The sequence below is a fragment of the Aricia agestis genome, chromosome 11, assembly GCF_905147365.1.
Source record: "Aricia agestis chromosome 11, ilAriAges1.1, whole genome shotgun sequence".
NCBI lineage: Eukaryota > Metazoa > Arthropoda > Insecta > Lepidoptera > Lycaenidae > Aricia > Aricia agestis.
The window spans coordinates 11,674,141-11,700,390 of NC_056416.1; the positions used below are offsets into that span (position 1 = coordinate 11,674,141).

Below are 26,250 nucleotides of genomic sequence, written 5' to 3' on the forward strand. Positions count from 1 at the left end.
TTATAGTTTGTCATTTCAACATTGTTCAGACGAGTAAAATAAATTTATAGAATTTTAGAGTAAAATAAATTATTTTATAGAATAGAAACGTCAAACGATTATAAAAGAAGGAAAATATAACGAGACGTCGAGTAATTATAATTGAATGAGTAATAAATAATAATTAATAAAATTGAATGTGAAATAAATAATATATTCCACTAAGTACAGGCTACGTCGTAGCGGCTCGTAGCGGTCTCGTAGCGCGGCGCGTCCGTAGTCGGAGGTTTTCGCGCTACGGCGGTTTCGCAATGTTTACCGCCGCGTGCCGCCGCGTCGCCGGCAGATAATGTTCACGGTTCACGCGGTAACGGAAGCGTCATGTTCGTCACGACTTTGTATGCGTCATTTTCTCGCAGCCTAGAAATATTTTTATATCTAGCTCGGCATTTGTGTGCAACGGGTCTGTGTAACTTTGGAGTGTAGGGCAAAAATATATTTTCGGTATTGTTTCGGGTAATCGAAAGCTAGCCGAAAGTTTGGGAAGTTTACGGGAGGGGGTCGGCGAAGTTGTGGGCGCGGGGGTCGGGTCGCGGCGGTGGGCGTGCTCGCTGCGGGCGGGGGGCGGTGCGCGCGGGCGGCGGGGGCGAGCACGTGTGCGCGCTCACGTGGTCGCGCGCTGCCCGTGCCCCGTCGTCGTGCGGCTAGATGAATAATTGTACGCGGAGTGAATGAATCGATGCGGCAGCGCGAGTGGCGCGCGGGCGGCGGGCGCGGCGGGCGCGGCGAGCGCGGCGGGGCGGCGGGGGGGCGCGCGGGGGGCGGCGGGCGCGGGGGGCGGGCGCTGCGTGGCGCGGTGCGCCGCGGCGCGGCAGTCTCGTGCCGGTAGTCGGTAGTGCAACCGAGCGACTCCGGGAGCCGTCCCCGCCGCGCCGTCGCTCGCTCGTAGTCGTAGTGTACCGCTGGCCGCCCCGCGCCGGCCCTAGCCCATGGAGACCCAGAACCAGGACGCGGCCCCCGGCTCCGCCGAAGTGCCCAACGACCCGGGGTAGGTGCGCCGACCGGGGACGGGGGGGTGGTTCCCGGACCACCGTCTAATGGTCACGTTTGTCTTGCAGGAAGATGTTCGTCGGCGGCCTCAGCTGGCAGACTAGTCCAGGTACGCAAGTCGACCACCGGCCGCTCCGGCCCCGCGCGACGGAAGTGCATCCGATGCGCCCGCCGGTCTCGACTGTTCACCGGTTACGCTGAGGCCTAGATATGGATTGAGGCGAGTGACGTTCTGCGCAAAAGTTGCCGCCGAGCCAGCCGCCGGCAAAGTTTTGGTAGTCAGCTGATTTCCGCGTTGCGAGGTTCGGGAGCGGCGGGGGCCATTCCAGCGGCTCCGGCCGGCCGGGGGGTCCGGCGCGCCGGCCGACGATCGGCGTGCCGGGGCGCGTGCAGCGTGCTGTGATTCAGTAATTCAGTTAACACGTTGAGGTATCCGGCAGTCAGGTGTGCGGCGGCGGCCATGCCGGCTGCGCGCGCAGTCGCACCGCTGTCGGCACTCGGCGCCTCCCCCGTCCGCCGAAATCGTCCCTATTGCGAGGGTGGTACGGTCAAATTTTGCAGCCGCCTCCGGCTGTTTTTATTCTAAAGAGTTATCACAACATAACCTCAATCTCGATAATAGGAGCTAAGTAGAGCACTGCGCCGGTACCTTTACGCTTAACCGTCTATTATTATACCGACAATTGGCTTTATATCTGTTCAAATGAATTGTTATTATGCGAAAGTTAAATTAATACAAAATTAGATAATTTACACTCATATTGTTTTATTCCAATCCGAAGCGCGTTTGAGTTTTCTTTTCGTTCGAGCGTCACGTAATTAGCGGCGCGGAAGTTTTTCTAATTGATGCGTAGTGCGCTCATACTATGAGTCTTATCATATACGGCATGTGACGCGTCATTTTCCATTTACGTGTTTGTGGCGCGGCGCGCGTCGACAGTTGTCAGTGAGCCGGGCTGCGCTGGCGCAAGATGCGTCGAGGTATTGGGTCGCCGCCCACGCTGTACTTTGATCCGCCACGTCCATGCCAACAGTATTCTTCTAGGCCTATTCTAGGTTCAATTAGGACGTTCGATTCGATCTGATGAAACGACTGACGTGCGATGATACGGCTTGTGAGAATTGCACGCGTCGTTCTCAAAAGATTATGTTAATCGTTCATTATGTCGTTTACAATAGAAAACGTAATACTGGAAATGATGTCGCAATCTTTGTTTTATAGACAGAAACCTCGTATCGCCGACTATTTGACCAGTAACATAAATATAAACTCCTAATTCTCTACCGACGATAAAAAATTATATCTGAGATATTCTGTTTTATATTTATACTTTGTCAACATATTGCTAGAAGTTATTGCAGATAAAATATTATTATTATTATCTAATATCTCGAAAGAAAATTTATATATAAATCTAACGAAACATATCTTATTTTGGGCCCAATTCTCATTGCTCCAAAGTCTACTAAAAGCTGTCTCACTTTTGCACACACATAATATTAGTATTAGCGTGATAATATAAAGCCTATATCCTTTCTCGATAAATGGGCTATCTAACACTGAAAGAATTTTCTCAAATCGGATCTGTAGTTCCTGAGATTAGTGCGTTGAAATAAGCCCTTGCAAATAATTTCCCCCCCGTTTTTTCCACATTTTCCTATATTTATTCGCTCCTATAATTAGTCTTAGCGTGACTATAGCCTTCCTCAATAAATGGGCTATCTAACACTGAAATAATTTTTCAAATAGGACCAGTAGTTCCTGAGATTTGTGCGTTCAAACAAACAAACAAACAAACAAATTCTTCCGCTTTATAATATTATAGTAATAGTATAGATATATTTTACACGTGAGACGGGTTGCGATCGAAGTAATTCGAGGTATGAGAATCAGGGCCCTGGTATGTAACTGGTATCTAGTACAGTTAGCAATAATAAAACAATAGATTTATAAGTATTGCTATTATGATCAGTAGCGGGAAATCTGCGTTAATATAGATTTTTTAGTGCCTAGGACATATTTTCTCATTAGCCGCTTGCTCATTGTTGCCGGGACTTTTTCATTTAATTGATGGCGTGTTGCCAAACTACTTAAACTAGTTCGCCTTTTAGGATTCCGTAACCACAGTGTATAAACACACTATGCCGAAGTTACGCGACTGAACTTCAGCGTAGTTACGCCCGCAATGGTCCTTGAATTGGTAAAAATAAATATTGAGAGCGTAAAAACGAGTGATCTGTCTCCAGAATGTGTCTCGAGATCCCCAATCTATATAGATAAAACTCAAAGGTGACTGACTGACATGGTGATCTATCAACGCACAGCCCAAACCACTGGACGGATCGGGCTAAAATTTGGCATGCAGGTAGATGATATGACGTAGGCATCCGCTAAGAAAGGATTTTGATAGATTCTACCTCCTAGGGGTTAAAATAGGAGATGAAAGTTTGTATATAATAATACTTCTTAACGCCAGCGAAGCCGCGGGCAAAAGCTCGTCCATTATATTTTGACATAAAAAATCATAAATTACTATTTTGTTATTAGAAAGTAAAAGGACCGTACTTTGCTTATACGGAACCCTCGTTTAATTTTGACTCGCGCTTTAATTTTTAAATCAAAACTCGTGGAGCATCCTCGACTCGGTCGTGTTATCATTTCCCTGGCATGTTTACTTTATACGTTAACACCTTGCTAAGATACTGATAAGATATCATATTCGGCGCCTAATCTCATGGGCAGTGTTGTCATATTAAAAAATCTCAACATGAGATAAGGGCGGCCTATGATATGTAATATATCAAGATATTGACGTGCAGAATATTTTTATAGATCACGGGAGCATATTTTAGAAATCATCATCAGCAGTAATATATCACTACATTGTAAATGTTAATGTCAGCTTGTTTGATATCCTTTTAGGCGAAAACTGCCTAACCTATGATGATTTAAAAAAGAGAATCAGCCTGAATTAATTTTGTTTATGAAGTAATACTATATTGAAGGGTAGGGTCAGGACACACCGAAACAAAACGCAATGACACGCGACGTAATCGTGCAAAAGAGTTAGAGTATAGAGTATAGTATTGACAAAGCTGTTATGATTTTACATTTTATTTTTATCGCTGTTACGCATCGTCGCGTCACGTCATATTTCGATGTGACCTGAACCTTATGCGACAAATATACTTTGTAAATATTTCACATATGTACCTATAAAATACCCGATGTGGTACGAATCACAACATTGTACGAAATAGGTTTTTGTTTTTAGGTAAACGACTGAAACTTGTGTGGCCTTGTACGAAAGTGCCACAATGTCGTGCACAGTTAAATATTTTAAACACATTCTACTATTTTAAAGCTGAATTGCAGCTTCGTTCTTTATTCGATTCGATCAAACTACATTTTTTTTAAATGGCATTCTCATGAAATGTTAATGTATCTGAAAAGGGTATTGTTTTAGGGGTAGAGATTCGGGGGTCTGGTTTGGTTCTTTGGTTGTTCTGATGGTTCAGTTTATGGTTATTAATACATGTGTGTTGGGTAGAGTTAAAAGATGCAAAACTTGAGATGTTACGAAAGAATGCGGCTAATAAATATTCATAAAATACAGTATGCAATATTTACTTGTAAATTTAAAAAAAATTAAAATTTGCATAATGTATGTTTTATAATTTTTAATTTTAAGGACGCTATCACATTTTTTCACAAATATCAGCGATTTTCAGGTACCATTTTAAAGAATTAGGAGTCACACTGCGAGGATATTTTGATTTCAAATGAAAGGTAATAATATATTCATCTCCACGTATACACCATAAAAATGTTATAGCCGCATACAACATTTCTACATAAATACGTTTTAACCATCACAATATTCGCAAAAGATAAAAAAATGGGGTTTAATTAGGGTACCATTATAGCTATTTAGCTAGTGTATTTAAACTGAACTAAGAAAAATAAATATACAAAAAAATGGTTGCTTATTTAGTCCCCTAAACGAATAGCTAAATATTTTATATAAAAATAAATAACATTTCCATTTATAAGAAAAATAAGAAACGCTCTCAAATTTCTTCATACATTTTCGCCCTATTAAGAACGCGGCGAGCGTCGTAACCGCCACTGTACAAGGCGCACTGGTATTGAAAGTTATTTTAATGTCCCTAACGTCGATATTTGTACTGACCTGCTAATTTTTGTGATATCGTCCTTACATCACAATACACAGAATAAACACTAACTACGCTTATCTACCCAAATTCCTCTTAAGGATGTTAATTTCATAAAAAGCCTCTTCAGTACATTCATAGTTATTTTGTCTTTAATAGTACCTTACTGCCAATGGATTAAGGGTCATTATAAAATCTCTGAAGTAATAGTTGAACGCACTGTATGCTACTGTAATATATTGAAAATATGTCGCAACCTCGTAACGACAACTCACGCTTCACGACGCTCTAACTAAAAAGTAAATACTTCAGTAAAAGCGAGGCCAGTGGCCAAATTGTAGTGCGTTGCGTCGTCGGGATGGAATAAGGACCAAAACACATAACCGCATTGCGGCAACGCACCATAGTAAAAGAAGGGGAAGTAAGTTATCTTCATACAAAGGCACAGCGCGCGGCTTGTATGTGTGCGCCATAGTATCAATGCCACGTACGGCACACAACAAAATCTCGGCCAGTTTAGCTTCGTGGGTACCGCCGAGATTTTGTTGTGTGCGCGCGCGGTGCCTTTATATGAAGATAACTTACTTCCCCTACTTTTACTATGACCGCACCGCCAAAATCAGCGGCTATAAATTTCAAAACTCATATAAAATACTAAAGAATTCCGCCAATTTTGGCGTTGTGCTGCCGCAACGCAGTTACGTGTTTCGGCATTGTAAGCTATTTGTTTTGCGGCGACACGAGATAATACAAGACGAAAGTGTAGCACGTCATTAGTTACTCTCCAATTTTTCCTGTCATAAACATTGCGTTTGCTGACGAAATGCATCAACGTGGCACATTTTAAAATGTTATGTTTTGAAATCGTCGGTGTGTCGCCACTGCGGCTTCACAACGGAAGTCACAGCGTAGCAATATGTCATTTCTCTTAATTCTGCGCATCATTATACTCTCTTACGTCACTTTCTCTTCATAGTTCCGTCAAAACATCGCTGACGACACAACACCTCAAATTATAAAAATATGTATTTAAAACGTTGCGTTGCCGCTGCGTCCACACAACGCAACGTAACTTGGCTTCACTCTAATTTTCAACACTTCGTTGACTGCTGCTGTCAGTAACTAATATTTTTAACTGATTTTTGTCATATCACAAATGAGTGCAATATAGGACAAGGTTAGTTATTCTAGCTTTGTAAAGAAACTCATTACTGCTGTGTAAGTCGTTCGCGGTCGCTTGTGTGGCCCATTTATGTGTTGACGTAATCGTAATATTAGAACAATACAGAAGTAGAGGTACCTCAGAGCCTTTGCGCATCCGCATCAAAATCCAGAGAAGTTGAGTCTTTCGTCGTATAAACGTTCGTCCCAACGGGACGAACAGAAGAGAATTTATATATTTCGGCCGTTCGGAACGTCAGGCATTGCTTAATTGGTATGGAACAGCATAAATGCATTGCATCCTAAAAAATCTATCGGCGTTTCGTAAATACTTACTGACGGCGCGTACGCACCGTATCGATTTCGATGTAACATATTGTCATATTCGACCGCGAGATCAATACGAAAATAACTGAACTTTCAATTGGTTTTGGTTAATTTGATTCGTCGTAAACTGTTCTCTTTAGGAAAATACAAAGAAATACATAAAATCGGCATATAACTAGATAGGTATTATAAAAAATATGTGCTCGAAAATTATACATTTATATTAATTTACTTGTTTAACCAAGTTAACCTATGAAGGCTAACTTGGTTAAACAAAACGAGCTTATGAAAGCTCGTTTTGTGTTTCACCCAAAACTATTATATCCAAGAGCATCAATTTTCATAATTTATTCGGTGTTTAGTCCGAAAATTAGCTCGTTTTGTGTTTCACCCAAAACTATTATATCCAAGAGCATCAATTTTCCTAATTTATTCGGTGTTTAGTCCGAATATTGTACTACTAGTTAAATCACAAATTAAATTTTTATTACTATGTTTTATGAGTGCACGAACAATTTTGGGACGAAACACTGAAGCTCAGTTTTGGATAATTTCCGATGCTGCCGGGAAAATTGATGTGTTTATTTTGAACCTTAATCTCTGTAAACACGATTCAATTTCACTTGATTGATTTCCATCAAGAGCGACTCGTAAAATTAAGCCCTTACCTTATAATAAATCTTGAAGTCGTTTTAAATTAACTACGTGCATTTATAGTGATACTGTTTTAGATATTTCCATACTTAGGTACCGATTCAAGAGCTCGCTTTTAAAATAGTTTGATTACAATGAATAACCGAAGCTTATAAGAAATAAAAAAAGTAATTGCGAGTTATCTAGAGTCACTTTCACGACCAATAGCCCTAGCACGGCCACCAGTAGAAATGCGAAAGTATAGACAAACTGTGGACATAAACTAAAGATGCCGTTCCGATCTTTACCGCGGGCAGTCGCGACCGACAAAAATTCAATTAAAATGCCACTTTATGACAGACTATAGTATATGTCATAGAGTAGGATATTATTTGAATTTTTAGGACTATAGTCTGTCATAAAGTGGCAATTGAATTTTTCGGAACGAAAAAATATCGGAAAGCCACCTTAAGTTTATCTCCACAGTTTGACTATACTTTCGCATTTCTACTGATGGCCGTGCTAGGGCTACTGGGCGTATCATTAGATTCGCCTTTTAGCTCGAATTCAACAAGTCGTTTAGGCTTTAGTGTTGCAAAGTGAACTTACTATACAAAAGCTGACTTCGTTCCACCAAAATTCGATTATCGCGTACATTTTTTCCGGAAACAAAAAGTATTAGATATTTTTTTTCCACAAAAACGTACCTTTTTCCCGAGACTCCAAGTATCTCCATACAAAATTTCAGCAAAATTGATTCAGCAGTTTAGGCGTGAAGGTGGAAGGAATTAGGCGTCTGTCCGTTTGTTTGTCTGTCTGTTATAAGACAGATATTTCACTGACAAATTGGTCCACAAAAATAGCCTATGATCCTTGACGTGGTCTGCTTCTTATCTGTGCCAAATAACAGAAAAATTGCTCTAGTAGTTCGTGAATTAAGCCCTTTCAAATAATTTCCCCCGTTTTTCCACATTTTCCTCTATTTCTTTGCTCCTATTAGTCTTAGCGTGATAAGATAATATAGCCTATAGCCTTCCTCAATAAATGGTCTATTTAACACTGAAAGAATTACTACTGGACCAGGGCCTGTAGACAAGTGGCAAAGCGCTAACGCTAACGCTAACGCTAGCGCTACAAAATGTATGCGATTTGACATAAGTCATCGCTTCGCTAGCGAATACTAATGTCAAATCCATACATTTTGTAGCGCTAGCGTTAGCGTTAACGTAAGCGTTTTGCCACTTGTCTACGGGGGCAGTAGTAAATTACTACTGGTCCGATAATCTAAGGAACTGTTCCTGAGATTAGCGCGTTCAAACTCTTCCGCTTTATAATATTAAGTATAGATTAAGTAAGGAAGTATGGATATCATTTTTAAGAGGAGTCCACACCGCCGTATTTCCATACAAACGCTGTCCCCTGTTTCCTCCCTGGATAATGCCGGTAGAGTTATGATTTTTTTCCTGAATATCTATGGCCACTAATAGTGGCCATATAATAATCTTACCATTTTTTTGGGTTTTTGGACGTTCTTATCTTTTTTAATAATAAAATTATGAAAAAAAAGAAAACATAGGGACATGCTAATGCATGTCCCTATGTTTTCTTTTTTTTCATAATTTTATTATTAAAAAAGATAAGAACGTCCAAAAACCCAAAAAAATGGTAAGATTTTCCTCTGTGTTCAAACACCCAGAAAACAAAACTGGCTAAAATATACAAAAAAAGTAAAACATAGGAACACAGCTCAAGCCTTGCTTCAATTCTTAATGAAAAAAGTACTTAAATCGGTTAAGTTTTGGAGAAGGAATCAGCGGACAACGAATTGAAGATTTTCTGTTCTTTTTTTAGCACTTTTGTCGTGTTGTCTCTATCGCGCTCTGCGGTGGGAGACTTGAGATTGGTGAGACAGCAATACATTTTCAAATACCTATTTTCAATTTCTCTCGCCCCTGGTGTATCCTCTTAAGATCCTCAAATTACGCAAGGTTCTAAAAAATCCCCTAAATTAAGACTAAGGATATGCTATTCAATTCTAGAAGCAAATGTGTAAGCAAATTAGGAAGATCAAAACCACGTCTGGTTGATGCGTACAAACATAATTTGTCTTGCGTGATCTTACAAATTCGTCCCTTTAATGTAGCCGTAGGGACAATTTAAATACGGCTATTAAGTGGGGCAATCCGCCACGCTTCCTTAGGGACAGACTACTCGCTTTAATATAACCTTAATATTAAAAGGAATAAGGTACAGTCATAGAATTATTATACTTGCGATATACTTTTATTTAACCGACTGCGAGAAGACGGGTTATATTTTTGAGGGCTCAGTCCAACTGGTTTATGGCATTTATAGGATATCAGAATATTGACAGAAACGTCGCCAAACGTCGAACAAAATTTTTGGTTTACTGTGCTAGTGCAAAATATTTCAGTTATAATATCCTATTGAGTCATAAAGGAGTTTTTAGATTCGTCTTAGTCTTTAGAGTTATACTGGGTAGGTATATTGCAGTCGGCTTTTTAAACAAATTGGTTAAAACTTAAACTTCATCAAGGCCTGTTTAATTTTATTTTAGTTTAACTATTTACTTTTCCTCATTAATCATTGTGCATGGTAATAAAAAAATACATCTAACTAAAAGGTAAAAACGTCGTAGATACTCAACTTTGTATATAAAAAAAGTAAAAGTAGATAAGTCTTTCGGAAGTAGATTGTAAATTGAACCTCAGGTAGCACTAGAGTAGTAGAGACTGCGCTAGTGCTACCTGTTACAAGGAAAGAGAGATTAGATGGCAGTAACATTACACGGTTCCTGCTTGACTGCCCTTTCACGGTGGCGAGTTCAATTTTCTCTAACCGAGGTCATACGAGATGTGCCGTTAACTGTCATAGTCTGTTTATAGGTCTCGCAGAATTTAAATATCGCTGATAAATGGTAAAGGTGAAATGTTACATTTTTAGGTCTCCTTGGGTGGGAGGGTGCGGAAGAAAATGTCACCTATGTACCCTTATAGGACATAGTAAATTTTAATCACCTTACAAGAAATTGTAGTGCAAGCATAAGGTATTCATATTATACTTTTTGTGCTTATTAAAGGCACTAACTACCTTACCTAATAACTTGTAATTATAAAATATACCTTCTAATTATACCTAGTGTTACAGTTTATATTATGGCACAAAACTTAAATGCTTAAAGTGGTATACGACCGATGCACCTGTACGAAATTTCTACAAAGTCTAATCGTCTTTTACGATTAAAAGTTCTTGATGGTTCATAATTCGTAGACACATGGGGAAAACTTCGCTGGCTAGTTTTAGTGAAACCACTAAGGGTAAAAATATTGTGTTAGTAGAAGGCTTTAAAGTTTTAACAATAAAAAGTACTCTTTAGTAATCTACATAACATTTTAAAGGTCCGTAAGAAGAGAACTATCGAAACTTCGTCTATTTCTATTTTCTGTTCTCTAATTTTACCCGGAAGACGACCAATTGTCTTCGCTTGTCTCATTAGTAAAGTAAGTAGTCAGTTTTCTTGAAAATCGTTAGAGTATAATCGAGGCTAAGGCGCAGACGATAGCGCGGGGCGGGCCGGACAGTTTCGCCGCGAACGATAGCACAAAGGGAATCCTATATTACCAACGCACATGATGGGCAAAAAGACCGCACCACAGGTGCCCGGCGGGCACTGACGGCGCATGTCCGCGGCTGCCCGCCGTGGATTACACAAACCAGTTTACATGCAGTAACGCAGACGGCGTGTGCTTTGTGTACGCGGCGCGGGCAGCCGCAGACATCGACGGGCGTACGCAGCGAAGTTGACTAGCCCGCCCCGTCCCGTCGTCTGCAAAGCGCCTATAGGTCGCAGTCTGACCTGGCACAATGTTGGAACGGGATCGGTCGCCGTCACGCGTGTCAGCGACAATTGTTGCGCGTGCGCATGTTACCTCACCTTTGTTATACAAATCTCTTCGGTTCCTTCGTAAAGGTATTAAATGTTACTTCATTTGTTTCTGTGACTTGAGTTGTAGAGTACTAAAGTGTTAGGGCGGCTACGCACTTGCGATCGTCGAACTGGAATTAACTAGTTCTTAGAGAGCAAATATAAGAAACTTTACTTCATATTAGCTTTCTATAGTTTTAAATGATCATTTGCAAATGGTCGCTTTAAAACTGTGTTAATTATTTAATTTTTAGGGTTACGTAAGGTAAAAACGGGACCCTATTACTAAGACAAACAGACGGACAGACATCGAATGTCTGTCCGTCTGTCTGTCTGTGTGTCTCCAGGGTGTAACTCAAGAAGCGCTATAGCTAGACTTCTGAAAGTTTCAAAGATTGTGTATATATCTGTTGCTGCTATAACAACAAATACTAAAAACAAAATAAATTAGATATTTAAGGGGGGCTCCCATACAACAAACGTGATTTTTTTTCGACTTTTTGCTCGATATCAAGAACAGCAATACATAGGCACTTGAAATATTCACGAAATACTCAGTTTTATTTGTACTTTAATAATTTATAATAAAATTTAAATAAATGAACCACAATTTTCAGCCTATTTTTGCTCTATTGTGGTACGGTCTACGGAACCCTTCACGCGCGAGTCTATCTCGCACTTGGCCGATTTTTATTTAATATTCAGGAATCAGGTCTCAAGGCCGTGGTAGAATAATACATAGAGACAAAATAATGCAGCTTTAGAAGTTCGTGTGTTATCCCAACAACAAACTTAAATACACAAGATTGTAAATGCGTTTTTAACTCCCAAGAAACGCTTGCCTACCAAGCGTTTCTTGGAGTGCTAGCGGTTATTAGCATTAACTTAGGGCCTTTCCACACGACGTATTTTTTGCGCACTGACGACGCGCGTTTCTGATGCGCTCGTCTTCATGCGTGTTTTCATCGCCTTTTGGCGGATATAAAGTTTAAAACGTGTCGGCTTCCTTCCGTTTGCTGAGCGTTTAACTTGCGTTTGTATCGATGCAAATGAGCGTTAAAAAACGTCGTGTGAAAGGGCCCTAAACATTGATACAGTAACAGGCGCAAGCAACATTGATTGTTTACTTACAGCTGTACAGTAGCTACTGGATGGTACATTGATAAAGCTTAATTCAGCGCCAAACTAGTAATGGTCACAGCACACATATCAACTCGGAAAGGGATGGTCACCGTATCGCCTTCGCCTCACCGTCAACCAGGCGTCAACCTAACGTATGCACGTATGCAAAGCTTATCAGTAGCGCCTGTATGTCAACTCGGCTACGGCTAGGCGACGCCTCGCTTACGGCTCGCCGACCGCTGTCCCCTTCCGAGGCGAGGCGATTACGTTACGGTTCCGTACAGTGTGCGTTGCAGACTGCAGTAGGGAGTTTCATACGTAAACAATATTGAACGGCTCGAGGCGATACGGTGCCGAATGCCGATCCCTTTCCGAGTTGATGTGTGTGCTGTGACCTTAATGCTGGCGCCAGCTACTGTATATCAATGTAAATCAGCACTCAACATTTAGCATACGTTGAATATGCAACGGGTGACTGACGCAAGGATTGTCGTTATTTAATTTGGACTCCAAACTTTTGGTAATTACGCCCATTTGCCGAACTTCGCCTAGTTGGAGTTTAGTTACGCTTAGGCTAGACCTTATGTCTAGATACACAAGTAGTTCTGACAGTATATAGATAACATATTACGAAGCACAAGACACATTCATTCTAGTAACATTAGATTAATAAGGATACGTGCACACTCGTAACTTACTTAGTTACATTGAGAGGTTGTGATAATAATAAAAGATACAATAAGTATACTAAAGTAGTACCAGAGAAGTTAATTCATAGGACTATAGATAGATAGCGGACCTACGTAATTTGGTCGCATTCAGATCACGACTTTATTTAAGTTGACATAATCCGACCAACCGAAGCAGATCCGTCAACTGCCTATGATTAAATTTCTTCGACGGTACACCGCATATTTAAATAATTAATACATTGCCATTCTTACGATTTGTGCTCTAAAGAATCACTGCATATTTCACGCGAATCGTAAAGAAACACGCCATAATGACGCGGACAGTTGAAGGATAAGACCTGTGGATAAGACAGATTTATTGGTGATCTAAATTATTTTGAATGATATCTGCCGAGCTTGCCAAACTATCTCAGGAACTTCGGCGCAACCACCGTCACTCCACGATTATATTCATCAGAGCGCGATGCAAGAAGTATTGCAAGTCGCTTTAATTATTTAATAACACTTTCACTAATAAAGATATTTACATACTACACAGTTAATGTATTAGGTAAATCAAATCAAATCAAATCAAAATCATTTTATTTGCTTAGGAATATGGTACAATAAGGTGTTAGCTTTTACATTTTCCACATATTCTACTACAATGAGTATGCAAATATTACTACAAACTACAAAGTACTAAGTCATAATATAATTTAAGATCTGCTTGCCTTTGCCTTCCACATAGAATAATGTATTTTAAAAAGATAAAACCGCCTTCAAAATTGTACGTAATTGAGAATTAGAATTCCGTATCTCAAAAAATACTGCACCGATTTTGATGAAACCTGCACTATTCTCTAAGTTGAACAAAATCTAATACAACAAAAGAAGAATTACTTAAATCGGACTTGTGGTTCCAGAGATATGCGAACACAAACATACAACCATACATACACTAAATTTACATACATACATACACTAAATTTGGCACCTTTGCTCAGATACAAATATTAAATTAGTTCTCTGAAGGTTTGTAAGAGGTCACAACATACTTGTAACATAAACTTATAAAGTAGGTAAAGGTTTTCAGGCTTAAATATTTTCAGTATTCAAATAATCGTAACAAAATTAATTTTAATATTATAGAAGAACCTTTACCTACTTTATAAGTTTATGTTACAAGTATGTTGTTACTTGTAACCTCTTACAAACCTTCAGAGAACAAATAATATTTGTATTTCACATATTTTAGTGAGCCTTAAGAGGAGTCCACACCGCCCTTTTTTCCATACAAACGTTGTCCCCTGTTTCCTCCCTGGATAATGCTAGTAGAGTTATAATTTTTTTCCTAAATATCTACGGCCACTAATACAATGTCCCTATGTTTTCTTTTTTTTCATAATTTAATTATTAAATAGGATATGAACGTTCAAAAACCCAAAAAATTAGCCAGATTTTCCGCTGTGTTCAAACGTCCAGAAAACAGATTTGGCTAGATTATACAAAAAAAAGAAAAACATAGGAACACAGCTCAAGCCTTTTTTTAATCTTTAATGAAAAAAGTACTTAAATCGGTTAAGTTTTGGAGAAGGAATCAGGTGACAACGAATCGTTGATTTTCTGGATTTTCTGCAGTTGTCTCTATCGCGTTCTGCGGTATAGGCTTGAGGTAAGGGAGACAGCTATTAGATATTACACGTACTTTTTTTTCATTTCTCTAGCCCCTGGTGTATCCTCTTAAGCACAATCGAGTATAACTCCACCGTACCTGCTTCATAAAAAATGTATTTTATTTGATGTTAAAGACTGAAACGTCGGTATACTCGCAATATTATTCCTGCAACAGTTGGCGCAACCAGAAATATACTTAGTTTGGTTTATTTTCCGGAGCGCATATAAAGTCTTTTCATCTGTACGCATCTGCGATAGTTCAGACCTTAGAGTAAGAAGTTGTATAATAGAAGGAAACTTTACTAAAAAACGTTAAACATATCTAATTTACTTAGTACAAATTCAGTTATAATCGAAGTAATATTTGAGATTTGAGAACTTCACCATTATTAGGAATATTGAAGGAAAATGATTATTTAGATATCTTTTGCTTTGCTTCTGATTTCTTTACAATTTTGATGACAATTCATAGTAAAAATACGTCTAATCTCCAATCATATCGTGGTTAACCCATTCCCAAGCGGTAGCCGGCTGCCGCATAACAACTGAAAATCTATTGTGTCTGCACTCTGCGATACCCACGATGGAGATGCTACTTAACAATTTTATACAATTTTAATTTTTTTTTAATTTTAAATTTAAATATCGATCGATAATAATTTAATGATAACGAAAAATTTTACGATAGTAATATTTTTACCATATTATAAGGTGCTGATATTGCTCTCTGTCGTTTTAAAGCGAACTTGACAAAAAGGATAAAAGAAAGACATTGGAATCATAAAGCAATGGTTTGCCTATCATGAAAGAGGGAGGATAACTAAAGACACTTTTGAGGTTATAGGCATAATATTATTTTATATTATATTCTTATTATATTCTTAGTTCTCTCTGCATGTTTGCTTACTCTTAGGTCCAGACTGTCGGTTGTCGGTACAACGCTGTTGTCATTACTCATATGTCGCGCACACGACTTCATACACTTCCAATCTCGTCATACAACGGCGTATGACGAGGATTTTTCTGCTTACTCTCAACTTTACCACTCAAATAATAGAGTTTGTTTTGCATCGAACGACTTTGAGTTGTTACTTTTTGAGTACGGGAGACAGAAGCGCATCTTCAAACGAGATGCTAATTGACGGTGGCGTAAAGACTAGAAGTTGAGACGTTTTGAAATTTTTGTTACTTTCTCGTGGTTTATTTATGATTTTCGTCGTCTGCTTCGTAGATTTAAAAGTAAACAGTTTTTCTCGCCCTCTAAATAATATAATGTACAAATATATTTTAAAATATAATAATTTATTTCATAAACTGATAGTTAAAGATATAGCTAATTTGCGTTAATAAGTCACAAAATAAATTTTATAAGTAAACTGTAAAATTTTTGATTTCCTAAAACTATATTCAGTGGATCTTCTGGTTTTATTATACGTGCTTTTTAAACATAAAACCAAACTCAAAACTTCTTTGAAGAAATAGAAGCTACAACTAGTGTAAGTGTAACGCGTAGAGCTCTTTTTATTATATTTTAATATATTAACGTGATCTAATTTCTTTTAATTTCAAGAGAAAATATAACTGGGCGTTTAATCCAAATATTATCTTTCACACATCTGGTGGCTTTTCAATATTTTATTTATGAATCGCAATCGCCACTCTGTATCGTTGGCCTCATTACGAATCTGTCTTGCTACAATTTTTTTTTCTTTAAAAATATTTTTATAGTAGTATACGTTACTCTATTTTTGCGTACCTCGGTGAATAAATCATACGTTGTCAAAACAGATTATAGGCTTAGCAAAATATAATTTATTAGCAAGTATCTACGCAAGTATCATAATAATACTATTGTTCATATTAATAATTTAGCAAAAAATATTTTTTTCAAATCATTGCTTTAAAGGTTGAGTTGTACAAACTTTACTAGCTACAATATCTCTATCATGCTAATAGATGTGAATGTGTGTTTGTTTGTCTGTAACCTCTTCACGCCAAAATCCCTAAGCCGATTTTGCGGATAGGGGGGTATATTTTGAGTCCCGGGAAACAATATAGGACACTTTCCCGGATACGTCTCCCGCGCGATATACGAATTTTGACGCATCGGAGTTGCTGGCTGCATCTAATAAACATAATAATATTATAACAACATAATAACCTAGGATGAAAACAGTTTCATCCTATGTCGGTTTAAAAGTATATCGACAAAGCACTATAGGTCTCTAGGAAGGGCTAATGTTTGTCGTCGGTATAATTAATAGTTCCTACTTGGTCCGGCCTTTCCGAGAAACTACATTAATAGTCGCCCGCCGAGCTTCGACGAACTGCTGAGTGATCAAGGTTGATTTTAATACAATTAAAATTAAATTAAAGCTATTAATATACCTAATTTGGACATGCTTACACTTGTACGGTACATGCAAGTAGGAAAAAGAAAATGCATGCAAATTGCAAGTAGGCTTGATAAAATTATATTTCACAAATCCTCTTCGATATATTGATATCCCACTTGATATAATTAATTTCAGTAGGTAAGTTGAAAATAGTGAGAATTCTTTGAAACATTTGCAGAGTAAAGATAACTAATTATATTTGAGTTTTAATGCTATTCAATAATATATTGACTAATTATATTTTAATTGGTCACGTTAAATAGTGCGTAAAATTTTTAAAATTATATAGAATATTAATAAGAATATCGTTCTCTATCAGTATAATAGAGCTATGAACAAAACCTACTGAAAACTTAAGACAGTACTCACATTTGCGTGTTTTAATACTCAAAGTGAATATTAATTGAGTTTTATCATTATACCTGGATAGTGCAGCGCAGACAGGACACTAGATCGCGACGCGACAACCTGTTGACTATAAGAATCTTAAATATTTTTTTACAATTGAATTTGTAAAGACTTGCATGGAAACGAAGCGATCGTAAAGACTAGAATCGAAGAACTAAAGTATAAAATGTCAAAATTTGTATGAAACTCTGAGTTTCGTCATTTTGATTATACCATTTATTTCTAGGAAGGGCGAGCAATATTGCTTGTGGCCCGTGCTGATCCTGTTTTTAAATTACACCTCGTACTTCAACGTTGTCATTACTGTCAAGTATAGAATTGTTATACACGTTCTCTGTGGCCGGAATTGCCTACTCAAAACACCGGTATCTAGTGGCCCGTCTGCGTTGATCCTCAGTTTTTATGATTATTGCTCGGACATTCCATGTTACTGTATTATGGCCAAGTAGAGTGCCAACAGTTTATCTAATGAAACATGTAAAATGCCATCAGTTATAACTACACTTCATTGCCTAAGGGCTAAGTTATTGAATTATATACGACAGAAGTAGGTACTTTATGCTTCGTAGGTTTGGTCGATGTTGCTAGAATTTTCCTATTTGAAATTCTTACATTTATGTTATAACGAGCATTTGCCCGCGGCTTCGCTCACGTTAACAAGTATTATTATATACAAACTTTCATCCCCTATTTTAACCCCTTGGATATAATTGATCAAAATTCTTTTTTAGCGGATGCCTACGTCATAACATCTACGTGCATGCCAAATTTCAGCCCGATCCGTCCAGTGGTTTGGGCTGTGCGTTGATAGATCACTAGTATGTCAGTCAGTCACCTTTGAGTTTTATATTTATGTTACAAAGGTCTTTTAAATTAAGAACTTAATGTATAAGAACTTTATTTAATGAAAAAATCAAACAAAAATGTTTATTCATATTTTGTCTACTATTTTATGCACTTTCTTTTCACCACTATGTACAGCGCGCAGCGGTGAAAAGAAAGTCTAAAAAATATGACACATAATATTATGTGAATTGCAATGTGACCTTTTTCACTATCTAGCAAATCACTATTAATATTTCTATAATTCTAGTTACAACAAAGCAAGTCTGTTGGCTCATAATATCTCTATTCTACAAATGCCATCACATCCATGATCCAGAATACATAAAATCATTAACTGAACAATGCATCTAGGATATTCCTAGCATGTGACCTGTCTACATTTCAGCGTGGCACTAAATATTAACTATTTTGTTTTATTGCCAGCGGTGGCTGTTGATCGCTAAGTTGGGTGTTTATTGCTCTGGCCTTCGTCGGTTTCAACAAGCCATGCATCATTTGCTGCTCCTTGCCAATTGTTTCTGGATGAGGGAGAATCTTCGAAGTGGTGCAAAGCTTGTCCTGTGAATCGAGTCATCTTCTACCTACTGTATAATTTGGTTATATGCGTTTATAAGGAAGTGAAATATGGGGTATTCGATGTTCTCAACATGTCCACGAAAAACAAACGTGTGGGGACCGTTAATTTTTTTTGCGAAACTATAATTATTCTTTCTTTTCTTCCCCGTGGGTCACCGTGTTAACACAATAATTCTGTGATTGGTTTTGCGAGTCTTCGGAAATTTACATCTACAGAAATTTACAGAATATAGTTCCTCATAAGTAAAATAAATAAAATAAAATAAAATAAAATATCTTTTTATTCAAAATGGGTATCATGATACACTTTTTGAAAGTCGAACGAAGAAACTACGTTGCCTACCACCGGTTCGGGAACTACCCCGCCGAGAAGAACCGGCGTAAGAAACTCGCACGGGGCCATCTTTTGCAAACATTAAGAGTTTTAAAGTTCAATAATTAAATTAATAGTCATTAATTATTCGACATAATATTCTATGTTACCCTTGAAATTAAAATTTATCAAGAAATCGATGCGATTCCACCGTTGAGGTTACAATGCGTTGACCCGTAATTTAATAGTCATTAAAACTGCCATCGTTAACAGACCAAGGGCAAATAGATACTAGCAATAAGTATATTTATACAAAATAATACCGGCTAAGTTCAAGAAATATTCATTGTTGTTCCGAGAAATATTGTAGTATCTTTTATGTTAAATATCAAGATTAAAAATCTTTTAAATGTTAAAAACAACTTTTTCTAGTTTTATCTTTTCATCAATTACTTTTCCCATTTACAGGGTAATATTTTTTTATGAATATGTTTTCTACCTTTCTTACCGTATCTGTTTATAATAATCAAACTATTTTTACGATTTTTCTGGGCAGTAAAAAAGCGTAAATGTTATAACAGTAATATACTCATATTTTATTATGTAAATGTATAATTGTAAACATTTTGACTAGTTTATGTTTTGGTTGTAAGAGAACATAAAATATTTAAATTAAATTTAACATGCAGAAAAAGAAACATCTTAAAATATAGACAATGTTAACAAGGACACTGATGATAATCATGATGAGCCAAACCCAGACATAACCAAAGCCCAAATTGAATTCGCGTAAAGGCTAACTTTTAAAGGTTTACCAGTTTAGAGAGAAAGTGTTGGAGAGGAGCCAAACCACGTGTCTAGATAAGATCATGGACACAGCGGTATAAACACGTTCGGTAAATCCGAGGAGTCGTTAAACTATTAGTGAGCTGCGGGGAAATAAAGTGTGTTCTAATTAAAGTACAAATTACTCGTCCACTAGAATTTATGTAACGGCATATCGATTCGACAATTACGAAACCATAAAGTATTCTATTTATTGTCAACATCTGCGTCTATTATAGTTCGTCTATATATTTACATATCGGTTAGGCGCTTTAATCGTAGATCAGCAAAAATAATAATTGGTCATTTTGATTATCCGGATTAGAAGCTATTTCATCAACACTAGAGGTTTTGTGACATCCTTTTTTACTTATGTCTCCTATTTATCTATCTGATTTTGTATTTTATGTCTCCTCTTTCTACTCATCTCTTTTTTATATCACTTGTTTGTTTAGTATCTAGACAGAATATTCTAACCTATTTCATTAATGAATGGCCGTTATCTAGATATAGATAATGGCGGCGACCTCTGTGCAGCGCACGCACTGCGTTATCGCCCTTTGATAGCCTCATGCACTTCATATAATCCGTTTAGATGCATATGTCGTAGGATGATTTGATAAATCCGTGTTTTCGCGAAATCCCTAGAATTTTCGCGAAAATTCGATTTATCAAATCATCCTACGATGTCGTAGGATGATTTGATAAATCGAATTTTCGCGAAAATTCTAGGGATTTCGCGAAAACACGGATTTATCAAATCATCCTACGACACATACAAGGCGAACTTGATACAACGATTTTTCCTATTTCATTAAAATTGCAAAACAAATAGACGATTTTTACACTCACTTCTTGAGATAAATGTTTAGTAATTTTGTATATTTCTGATCAGTGATTACTGAGGTAACTAAAGATATAAATATGTAACATTTCTTATTATTTAAGCTTTATTTTTAAATGGAGTCACTATCCTATATCTATTTCAATAAAGTGAGTGATCACACAGTAAAGTAACCTGTTTAAAGTTGTTTTAAGAATTTTGTTGTCATATAGAGAAAAATGGAATATCTCTCGGCTAGAGAAACAAGACTATTACAGATTTTCTTATCAGCTGTGATAAATTTTATTGAGGTTACCAATTGATATGAACTAGCACCATTTCTAAGTCAAACAACATCATCAGAATCTTCTAAACTAATAGATAAATTCGTTTTAAACATAAAATCAACTTTAAAACAATACCGGGTCCATTGAAGTTCCCTGTGGCACGCTAATAGTTTACAATACAAATCAACCGTAACATTGATTAGTACTGACGTTCAATTATTTTATTTATCATAATTATAATATCATAAACGTATATTATTATTTATGATACGTCTAATGCGTTGAAAATCAGTGTAAAATATTATTATAGTAAATTTTTCTTCGGCTTTCTATAATATGAAACATTTGGAGGCGTGCTCAACTATTACTATAGTCGGATGTATACGTTAATATTGAAGTAAATCATCAGAGATTTTTGGTCTTAATTTTGTCCTCGTAATTAATCATTATATTAATTTTATTTGGTTCAACATGAGATATTTATACCATCAAAAAAAACTTTCAGTTTGTCCTTCATCTTTCATTCTAGGATCTTTTTCATTATGTATGTCTAACATAATTATACTATATTTATACTATGTCCTCAACTCTGACTATTAAATTCTCTACCGTCTATACTTACCTTACATTGACTATTAAATTCGTGCACTTTAATGTTTCTAGCGACTTTGCGACATTTATGATATCGTAAACAAACGCGCAGTAGCCCGACTGTCACGTTCAGTTAAATAGGACTATTTGATGGCTTACTCATATTTGGATAAACTCATTAAAGTTGATTGTAAATTTTTCCGATAGCTTGTTTAGCTCTAAACCTTCATATTTCTTTTCCAAAACGTCATTTCGAAAAATTTTAAAGGCGAGATTATAATAATATCGCGATGTACAACTTTAATTTATTTTGTTAGAATCGTAATTCATTGGTCAAATTTGAACATAATTCTTAAGTCTTGAAGTTGGTTAATAAAAAGTCGGGACCGTCCTATTAACATTGTGATTTCTATTATGCCACTTTTTCATTTTATAGGGCAAAAAGACAAATTTTCAAAAGCCTAATTATTTTGTATTTGAATAAGGGTTCATAGTAAAAGGGTTATGAATTATGATAGGATCAATAATGTTAAGGCGTCATGCAGGATTAATGTCATATGATCATCCCTCGCTGAAAATGAGTGGGCGGACGATATGATACATCTAATCATCGTGTGAGCGATTACGATAATACAACAACTTCACGCCTTTTGCGTAAAATTTTAGATGGCCTCTAACCTCTTTTTTTTTTTAATTCCACCCCCTAACATTATTAGGGCTTGTTATTATTCTTTTATTTCTTTTTTCTTTTCCTTCTATTTCTTTTCTTTTTGTTTCTTTTAGTCTTTTTTACTGATTTCTTACATAGCTATTACATTAAAATATCATTTCGTGATTCTTGTCACTCTTATACAATTTCCTTTTTCTTTTCGATTTTTCTTACTATAGCCTATGTAAAATTATCCTTCATACAATATGGTTCCAATAATCAGTTTCTTACAATTTTCCATAATATGTTCCATTTAATAAATTTCTGAATAATAAAATTCCAATGTGATAAGTACAAATTGTAAATAAAAATTACCAAAAATAAAATTTCAATCCACATTTTCAATATTATACAGCAACAATGACAAAGATAAAACAACGGCACAAATGTAAAACTATCCTAATATCACAGCTAACCATTAAACTAGAACCTAACTATATTCCAGGTAGAAGGTCTCCGCCAACAGTTCTGCGGAGCTTCGGGCGTCGAGGGTCTCACTGCCCCTTGTTAGGGGCAGATCCTCCTCCCTCCCTCTCACTCTGTTCAGCACTCTGTAGATGCCCTCCCAGACCCCCTCCTGTTTTCGGCAAAACTCCTTCCAGCTCGCTACTTGAGCCTCTTTCACTGCCTATACATACTTCTCTTTCGCTTCCGATATAGCCCAACTACGCGGTTTCTGCGATCAGGCGCTGCGGTTCGGATCCTGCGTTTCCTTGTGGCGACCTCCTTCTTCATCTGCGCGAACCCGGCCTCTAACCTCTTAATATCTCTACTAGAACTATCGTCATCATTATACTAATATTATAAATGCGAAAGTGTGTCTGTTTGTCTGTTTCTCTCTGTCTGTCTGTCTCTGAAATTTAGTTAGAAGATACTTTGAGTCCTGGGAAAGGACATAAGATACTTTTTATCCCAGAAAATCATGCGGTTCCCACGCGATAAACAAATTTTGGATCAATGGGGTTTTGTGTTTAATCTGTAAAGAAAATCCTTACAGATTAAACACAAAACGAAAAAATATTCTGTTTTCGATTTCGTAATTTGTTATTTATCGGATTTTATGGGATAAATCCATGTGTTTCGGACTATTATGGTTTGCTTGGCATCGCTTAATGTCACTATCCCAGTCTTTATCATTCTTTTAATGTGGATAAAAATCTAATCCTACTCAAAAGTACATCTAGTCAGTCCACACCCAGTCAGCAATCAGTAGTTAGCAGTGTCTTGAAATAGGTTCATGAATCAATATTTAAAACCTCTGATATATTACCCACCAAGAATGCCTTTTAATTTTAGCTAGTTGGCATGTGCATGCGGACGTATGCTGAAATAAACAAACAAAGCGCGTGTCCATTCACATTGTTTTGACTTTTGACATTTCTGCTGTGCCTAATGTGACAATCCTTGCCAATTAGGAAGAAATTTATACATGCCTCTTGCCCGCATGATGTTCAATACACATACTCGTAACAGTACAATAATTTTATTTGGTAGATCTTTTATGTGAGTGTACACACTACACCAAAGTTTTCTTTAATTGAAACTTCAAGAACAAAAATAACTAAGAGCAAACATAAATTCGATTTCAATTAAGTTTATGGCCCAGCTTTGAAAAATTAATTTCCTAAAATATTTTGTATTCGGCTCGGCTTAAAAGATATTTACGACCAACGTAAGTGTTGGGTTGAAGTTAAAATACTCCTGAATGTTATAATATTGTTTGAATATAACACTTATCGACGGGTGAAAGCGGAAGTGGCGTAACTTGAATTTTCGCCAAAATCACTTTTTAATTGACTATTGTATAAAAAAAAATCTGTGTCGAATGGTCTATATCTCGTCTTTCTACGATAAATTCTAGTAAAGATACGACCATGGATTTTTACCACCTTTTAGAACAGACCTTAAAAATTTTTGTCGTAACTAGACGAAAAACTGTAATTTTTGGATAAAAGATAGATACGACAATGCGTGAGAAATTAGAAAAAGATACGACACAGGTTTTTTAACGCTAGAATTTGATTTGAATGAGTAACGACATTTCTGTCGCCTAAAATACAACATTCCCAAGGATACGACAATTTCGCTGCGGGAAATGTTGTGTACTTTTATAGATACGACAATTTATTTCATACTTATTTCATAGGTATGAAAAAGTTTTTACATTTTAAACACATAATTTTAATCTTAAACCTATACTTACAACCAACGAATATAGTTGAGTTATGTGTACAGAGATAAGTAACGACATTTCATTTCCCTCCCGCCCCTCTATGATACCTTCGCTAGCGCTCATTATACGCCGTTCTTAACGCCTTTTAGTTGATGCGCGAGCGTCGACTTGAGAAAATGATTTTGTTGCTGTATTTATTAACACTATTGTATCAATGCACGTTTATTCGTGTCATAAATGAAGCTTAATCAAGTGTAGTGAAAGAAGAGTGGTCCTTTTTTTGATGGGCAGGGTAACCCATCATGGGTGCCCCGGGTTGAGGGTGTGCCTCAGTTAAGCTGAATCACCCCGGGGGTATGTGGGACTATTACCCACTAAAACCACCTGCGGTTTGTCTTCAGCCGTATACGGAGGGATGTCCTGGATATGTCTAACACAGGGCTAACTCCACGACTGGACTTCCTCCAAAATAAGGGAACGCTTTGGCAAACTGAAGCATTCCCCTCGGCGCCGGGACTAGCTAAGCCTGTCAGGTTCCCATCCTAAACCGGAGCCCCGGATTAGACAGAAGTTTGGAGGTTCGCGTAACGACGCCTCCGTACTCTCATCCTACGCCAGCGGAGTGGAACGGAGGATGGATCATCCTCTCGCACGCAAGGACGGTTTCGCAGAAAGGGACCGCTGCCTGCCAGGCCTCATCGCTCTCGAGCATGCAGCGAACCATGCTCGAGAGCGAGGGGTCTCGCCCAAGCACCGCCAAAAATCATGGTGCTGCACGGTCCAACAAACTCACACCTTGAGGGTGTACTGGGCCGTGTCCTCCGCAGCACCGTACTCATGGCAGGCTGACGTTGGCTGGCGACATTACACAAGTACGCACCGAAACATCCGTGTCCAGTGCAAGGCGGAAGGTGAGGGGTTTTCTCTTGCGGCGCCGTAAGAACTGGATGCAGAGCCTGATCAGTACGTTAACCGTACTGGGCTTGCGCCAGGCCCTCACTCCACCTCCTCAACAGCCACTGCTATCTCAGCTTTCGGACCCGCTGGAGCTGCTCCCAATGTAGGTCTTCGCCCCGTGACCTCCCTGAAACGAGAAGGTGCAACTCGGCAGAGACCGTCGCAACAAGCTCCCACGCCGGGTTTTCCACCAGGGCAGTGGCCGCCGCCCAGAACGCTCACCGCAAAGACCTTCTGTGCTCTTCGCAGCTGGGCCTCTCATATATTCTTACGAATCTGCCCAAATTGGGGCACCGTACAGGGCTATACTCCGACAGACTCCGGAGTAAAGCCGCTTGCAGGCTTTGCTGGGCCCTCCTATATTAGGCAGAGGCCGGCCCAGCGCTGACGCCACCCTTACTACCTTCGGTCCCAACATTTACCGTGTAAAAATTACGCGTGTAGCGGCTTTTTATGAAAGTAGCCGGTGGCTCGTATGCGGCGACCCATACAGTTAGGCTACAACACGGGTAAAGTTGTTCTTGCAAGTTTCAGGTTAAGAACGGGAACGTGCCTTTATACGCTTATGTAAATATGTTCAGTGTACAATAATTCTCTCACTAAG

General features: G+C 37.9%; 1 protein-coding gene across 4 annotated transcripts in view; it reads left to right on the top strand.

Annotated features, from left to right (window-relative positions):
- The first annotated feature begins 819 nt into the window (after nucleotides 1-819).
- LOC121731909 (RNA-binding protein Musashi homolog Rbp6) overlaps nucleotides 820-26,250 on the top strand; it is a 618,826-nt gene continuing 593,395 nt past the window's right edge. For all 4 annotated transcript variants that reach the window (XM_042121592.1, XM_042121594.1, XM_042121593.1 and 1 more), the window contains exons 1-2: nucleotides 820-1,027; nucleotides 1,098-1,138. In XM_042121592.1, the coding sequence (XP_041977526.1) occupies nucleotides 969-1,027; nucleotides 1,098-1,138 (100 nt within the window). In that variant the 5' untranslated portion in view covers nucleotides 820-968. The remainder of the gene's footprint in view (nucleotides 1,028-1,097; nucleotides 1,139-26,250) is intronic.